The sequence below is a fragment of the Branchiostoma belcheri genome, unplaced genomic scaffold (assembly GCF_001625305.1).
Source record: "Branchiostoma belcheri isolate BF01 breed outbred unplaced genomic scaffold, Haploidv18h27 scaffold61, whole genome shotgun sequence".
NCBI classification, from domain to species: domain Eukaryota; kingdom Metazoa; phylum Chordata; class Leptocardii; order Amphioxiformes; family Branchiostomatidae; genus Branchiostoma; species Branchiostoma belcheri.
The window spans coordinates 755,472-761,857 of NW_017804254.1; the positions used below are offsets into that span (position 1 = coordinate 755,472).

The 6,386-nt window shown below is 42.1% G+C and overlaps 2 protein-coding genes across 2 annotated transcripts in view; both read right to left on the bottom strand.

The window, feature by feature from the left end:
- Positions 1–331: 331 nt before the first annotated feature.
- Positions 332–4,182, bottom strand: LOC109482846. Its single transcript, XM_019785688.1, has 8 exons — positions 4,164–4,182; positions 3,373–3,455; positions 2,844–3,065; positions 2,429–2,597; positions 1,807–2,076; positions 1,538–1,665; positions 635–931; positions 332–469 (listed from the first exon to the last, which is right to left on the bottom strand). Exons 1-8 carry the CDS (start codon positions 4,180–4,182, stop codon positions 332–334), a joined length of 1,326 nt encoding a protein of 441 aa, XP_019641247.1.
- Positions 4,183–4,376: 194 nt separating this feature from the next.
- The window catches only part of LOC109482847 (fibropellin-1-like), a 15,136-nt gene continuing 13,126 nt past the window's right edge, over positions 4,377–6,386 (bottom strand). The window contains exons 9-11 of the mRNA XM_019785689.1: positions 5,662–5,724; positions 5,049–5,240; positions 4,377–4,528 (exon numbers count right to left, since the gene is read on the bottom strand). Of these exons, the coding sequence (XP_019641248.1) occupies positions 4,377–4,528; positions 5,049–5,240; positions 5,662–5,724 (407 nt within the window). The remainder of the gene's footprint in view (positions 4,529–5,048; positions 5,241–5,661; positions 5,725–6,386) is intronic.

Sequence of the window (6,386 nt, forward strand, 5' to 3'; positions counted from 1 at the left end):
TATAGAATTATTGGTGAAGGTCGTTGAAATCTAGTTTTTTTTTAATCTTTATTCTAAATGTAAGCGATTGTATTCTCCACAGCTAAAAGCTAATCGCTCATCGAGTATTGTTTTTATACTGAACTCCTATAACATCAACCATAGGCCAATTCCCACACGGGGCTTCTGGGAACGAAAAATACAAGACAACAAAACACAAAAGTTTTTTTCTGTATATTCTTGAATTATTAATTTTTAGTTCATACAAACAGCCCGGCTGGGCCCCGGTTTGGAAATGTGACCTAAGCATTAGTGAGGCGATCGCCTGATTGGCCGAACAGGCAAGATGTGCTCAGAAAACGATGACGTACTCCATGGAGACAACGAACAGGCCACCTGAGTGGATGGAGATGGTGACGCGGTCAACCACGAGCTCTGCTGCCCCGGGCACATACAGGGTACAGTCCGAGATGGCGCCTGTACACTGCACCTGAAGGTGAGCCAATGGGTTACAAAGTTTAGTACATGACAAAACTCACGAAGCGTCAGTGTTCAGTGGTCAATGTAGCCGTAGACATTATAATTTCACATTTAATACCACGTAAATTATAAACGTACGGTAGTCAACCCTAAAACAAAACATCAGTGGACTTACTTGTTTGGTATACCCATCTGTCCCGACAATCGCCATGGTAACCACGGTGGTGGCATCAGTGCAGACGAACTGTGCATACACGACGTAGTCCTCCTCAGGTAAGGGATCTCGCGGGGTGATGGTAACAGAGGAGATGGCTTGACCGATGCTGGAGATGCTGAAGACAGGAAGTGTTTGGGCGGTGTTTCCTGGCGACACGACCTCTCCCGGCACGGAGACTTCCAAGCCATTTGAGAAGACAGCCTTCGGGACAACAAGCACCGGATCCGGAGAAAACGAGTCGACTGTTCCGGTCACCTACAACGAAGTTTGAAATAAAAAGAAGAAACAGGTTGGGCCATCAAATATGTGTAGATCAATTTACACATAACAGCAGGACGGCGCCCATAGATTTGCTGAAAGCTTGTACAACCCCTTAACAGCTTGGCTAGGACAGTGTACTAGTTATAGAATAAGAGAGCAGTTACCATCATTTCCTATTTATGTAACGCATATCCACTCTCTATCCCGTATACCAACGTTATATTAGTAGATATAGTAAGTTAAATAAGCAGACCGTATACGTAGAACTCCATGTTAGCATATAGTGTTGAATCACCACATTCTGTACTCATTGTTTTTGTCAATGTCTGCTTGCAATTAGCCCTCGGGCATGAACTTGCAATGAAGAACTCAATTGTTCTTACCCACGAATGTCATGAATAATTAAGACGTCCCGAAAATTAGAATTTTACAAGCGTGTGTTACACTCAGTCTGGTTAAATCTAAAGAAGACAGCAAATTTATACCTTCATATTGTTTATTCACTATTCCCTATGAAACAACGAGCAGCTATGTAACAGTACTACATGTAATAAAAAGGCGCATCTCTTGAAGCAACAAATTCAGATCAAGTACGAGTACCTGTTGACAGAGATTAGACGATGCAATAGCTTCATCCTCTGTTGTGTTATAGCCAAAAGCGTTGCAGAACGTCTGCACGGCGCCGAAGCCTCCCATGCAAGCGGCCAGAATCAGAGTACTTTCCGCGCCTACAAGAACATGTTGTGTGTATATGTATGCATAGATGCTAGATAAGAACATATTGTAACAGTCTAAGTTTACGACAGATTTTAATTATCAAAGATCGATCACAACTTAGACGGTAAATAGTTGAGACATCTTTTACTAACCTGATTGAGTCGTGATGAACTGTGCTGCGTTGGCGACCTCGTTACAGATGGTGCCGTCCGTTGCAGGCCTCGTGTTCAGCAAAGCGGCGCACACGCCCCCGACCACCCGGCTGACGCTGTCGCACACGGTCTGAGCCGCCTCTGGAGAAGAGACCGCGGGGCTGGCCGGGACGACAATCTCGAACTGTCCAGCTTCATCTGTCGGCAAAACACGGTACTCCACGTCCGGGTCCAGGGACGAAACGTCGGTAGCTGATGTCAAGTTTGAACCTGTAGAGGTACGGCGTTTCTCTTAAAAAGTTATTTCTAACTAGCCTTTTTAACAAATATTCAAAATCATTTAGCAATCAGGACCAGCAATGCACACGTGAACACACACACACACACACACACACACACACACACACATATACACACACTTACACACACACACACACACACACACACACACACACACACACACACACACAACAACAACACACTACACACACACACACACACACACACACACACACACACACACACACACACACACAAAACATACACACATATTCATTGTAGTGACTGTACACCAACACACACACACAAGTACACACAAACACTTGGCAGTAAACTAATATACCTTTGTAACCAAACGCCTTGACAACCACGTTGTCTGTGGGTAGGCCACACCTAGTAACCAGGACGGGCAGCCGTAGACTCTGCATCGCCACTGTTGGAGTCCCACTTACTGTTCCGTTCACTTCAGGCAAGGTTGATCCGGGTGACGAGTCACCTGGCTCCAGGCGAACCTAACAGCACAGAGACGCGTCGACGGTATTCATTATTGTGGTTGTTTCAACACCAGCAACAATTGCAAAGGTAGCAATATAGGTAATGCCGGTGAGTGAGTTGGGTGTGAATGGCAGCCGTAAAGTTTCCTTACGTTCGATTTACGTTCCTTTGTGAGCAGCATTTTAACTACAGGTAGATTTATACGCTCAAATTCCATCGAAGTAACGGTATGAATTTCTAAAAACGACGTGGAGATGCATCACCTGCACATTAAGCTCAAAACTAGAGTTCTGTGCCGAAGCAGTGACGAAGACTTTGTCATTAGTCCACGTGAACGTCATGGTGACTCCTGATGACGTCACCACGGTTGTGACAAGAGCACTATCCGGATCGAAGCCAACAGTGGTCTCGTCTCCACCAGCTGTGGTCTGGGTCAGGGACTCCACCGAGGTCGCGGTTCCTTCATCTGTCTTGTTTCCTTGGACCTGTCAGTCCACACAAGAGGAGTTTCATTTTGGGTCTGAATCGGCCTATATCATTTCATAATGAAAAAGAAAGATGGCAAATACATGTACATCCACTAAGCCTAGTTTGCCCCCAAATCTCGTTTTTTGGACTGCAAAAGCAACACGAAAGAAGAGTTAACTAAATCGGCAAATTTCCATCTTCTTCATTGTAAAGTCAAAACCAACAAATTGTGAATTTTTTGAATCAATAAAAGGTCAAGGAATATAGTAAACGGATAATTTAGGGAGGCTGAGACTTTGGATTTTGTTTTTGTTGATAATATACCTGTATAACGCTCCCACCGTCAGTGGCCACCTCCACCAATACAGGGTCAAGAGGGTTCAGAAAGGTGGACACACCAACAATATCTGTTGTGACGAAAGGGAACAGTCAATACTTCAAAAGAACAATCATCATTTATGATATGATTATATAATCATTACAAGTAAAGAAGGACAACCAAGTTCCAAAACAAGGTTGGCAATAAGAGTTTTCCCATGCCCACGGTTATAGTTTGATATTTAGTGTTATTTATCTGTTGATGTATTTTATAAGTGATATGATAGTAACTGCTGTCTGCTCGCGTGCTCTGTAATCTGCTCTGTCGGCTGTCTCCTGTTCTAATGCATTTTAATTTACTACGAGTAAGCACGAGTTATTTTTTGTACAAATCTATTTAGTTTAACAGCAGAAAGGGAAACTAGTGGGATGGCGTAGTAACTACAACCATAGCCAAAGCTCTCTCTAGTCAGATATCTTTTGAAGCTACAACTCCCGATTTTGTTTATACAAGGACTTGGCGTATAAATACGTCACTCATGGGTACCTCACCTACCCTTAAAAGTGCATTTAGGGCTAACGCACAAGATATTTCCCTTTTAAGTATGTCTTTGCCATGTTGATTGTTACAATTAGATAAATATCAAAGAACGGATTTTGTTATGAAATGCGACACATGTATATAGTATTATAACGGGATAGTCTTTTTACTCGTAGCAAGTAAGCATATGGTATATATACATATACAATATGCACTATACTAGAAAGACAATCCCGTTATGATAAACACCCCCTACCATCTTTGTAGCTAGACATCAACACAAATTGTTATGACATTCAGTAATGTTAACGGGCATATGTATGGACGTTTTATAATATTAAAGTTGGGCATTCCACACTTTCGTCTTTCGATGCATTACTGTTGGCCGTTTTTAAACCACATACTTTATATATTCATTTAACACATGTCCAAAGGTGAAATCACTGCATTAATGTGGTACCTTCACACACTAAGTCTTCTCCCCTCCATTGGCCATTTTCGCAGAGTTTCCTTGAATCTCCTGCTGTCTTGACATACCCGACCGGGCAGGTGAAGACACATGTGTGACCGGCTGGGTAGAGCTGGGCTGCGCCACAATCACCGGTATAACCTTCGGGGTGGCTGGGTGCACCAACACATGGGTTACCTGAACATATGGTAAAGTGTGAATGTGAGCAACTTTCATGGAAATTTTCGGGAGACCTCTGAACGATGTTATCGTGAGCCGAGGGCCATGTGTCTCAGGTATGAATAGCTTGTTTATCTTAATTAACAGTATTACTCATTATTACTATCTTTGTCCCTAGACATCAACACAAATTGTTATGTAATATTTAGAATTTATAATCTATGATTTTCTATTGTAAGTGTCTGGGAGGGCAACTTGCAAAGATGTTCATGCACGTTTTTTGCCCTTCCTTGCATAGTGTGCTTCTTGTGGTGACTTCAAAGTAAATAAATAATTGAATAAATGTTAATTGGCGAATTCATAGGCCATGGAATTTTTTCATAAAGTCATTTACATTAGGCCATAATACGTGCTTTGTTCTTGATGCCTTATCGTTGGTCAGAACCACATACATTATACATTAAAAAATGTCTATAATAGGTAAAAAAAATAATCATGGCATTAATGACTTACCTTCACACACTAGATCTTCTCCCATCCATTGGCCGTCTTCACAGACTTTTATCGAATCTCCTGCTGTCTTGACATATCCAACCGGGCAGGTGAAGACACACGTGTGGCCGGCTGGGAATTCTTCCTGGTTTTCACTACAGCCACTGGTGTAACCGTCGGGGTGGCTGGGTGCACCATAACACCGGGAGTAGCCTAGACATACATATGTATAGTAAATGGTTTAATAGCTCCTCTCCTCTATGGTCTCATTATACTTATTAATAATGAATAGCAAATTACATTCCCCCTATCCACTACACAGCGATCGCGCGCTGAGAGCGACCAAACTTGGTCAGATCGCCCTTTTTTTCACTGTTAACGACCAGCGATGTCTCGGCGCTCGTTCAATGATAGAAAGTTTCTGTAGAATGCAAGCAAATTTCATTAAAAATTCATGGGAGATGTTTGAAGGACCTTATCGATCGATGCCATACGTTTACTAACGTATTCTCTACTTTGAAATTCAAGGTGTCACAAATGCAGTTCCAAAAGAACACAAGTTTATTTCGGGATGGTGATGATTATACTGGGCTGGGAATGGTACCTGGTCTGACGGGAAATTAAATTCACCTACCGGACGTTGTACCGCCCGCATCTGTATAGCCGTTATTACCGCCCATCGGCGTGGTTGAATCCTCTGTAGAATACATTGAGTATAAAAATTGTGTGAGTATTCTAACAAACCTGCTTATTTTTTTTGGGGGGGGGGTCATTTATTGTTGCCTCGGGGAAAGACACCTCCTTCACCGAAAAGGTGAAACATATATATAATTCGGCGAAGGTGTAAAGTCGTGGAACTCTAGTTGCGCTATAAGTTTACTTAATAACAATGTGGTTTAATGGGATTACAGTATAGGAGAGTGGGCCGGCCGATAGTGGCGTCTATGCGTATATATCCTTACGCTTTGTCACCAACAAGGTATCTCACGGCTGTTGTTAACAAGGCGGTTGTTATATATGATATATATACCGTTTTCTTTCTCGATCGGAAAGTATATAAATATACTCGGTGACTTACCAACCTGATGAAACTACTCACGGATGGGAAACTAATACTCGTATATGTATATATATATATATATATATATATATATATATATATATATATATATATATAGTATATAGTTTAGGTTTGCCCCATGAAAGTGTAGTCGATATGTACTTGTAGATGGCATACTTTGTACCCTACAATTGGTTATCTAGTAAACGGGAAACACCCCTAATCCTTAGCCTCCTGTGCAGGCCCCGCGGCGGTGCACGTGGGGAAGAGTTTTTAACGCATATTATTTAATATAGCCG

What these genes read in the sequence shown, in the direction of transcription:
- LOC109482846 (XM_019785688.1), bottom strand. An exon ending in CAAGGCGTTTGGTTACAAAG is followed by an intron (nt 2,077 to 2,428) that starts GTATATTAGTTT and finishes GTACCTCTACAG; the next exon opens with GTTCAAACTTGACATCAGCT. An exon ending in CGTCTAATCTCTGTCAACAG is followed by an intron (nt 932 to 1,537) that starts GTACTCGTACTT and finishes ACTTCGTTGTAG; the next exon opens with GTGACCGGAACAGTCGACTC.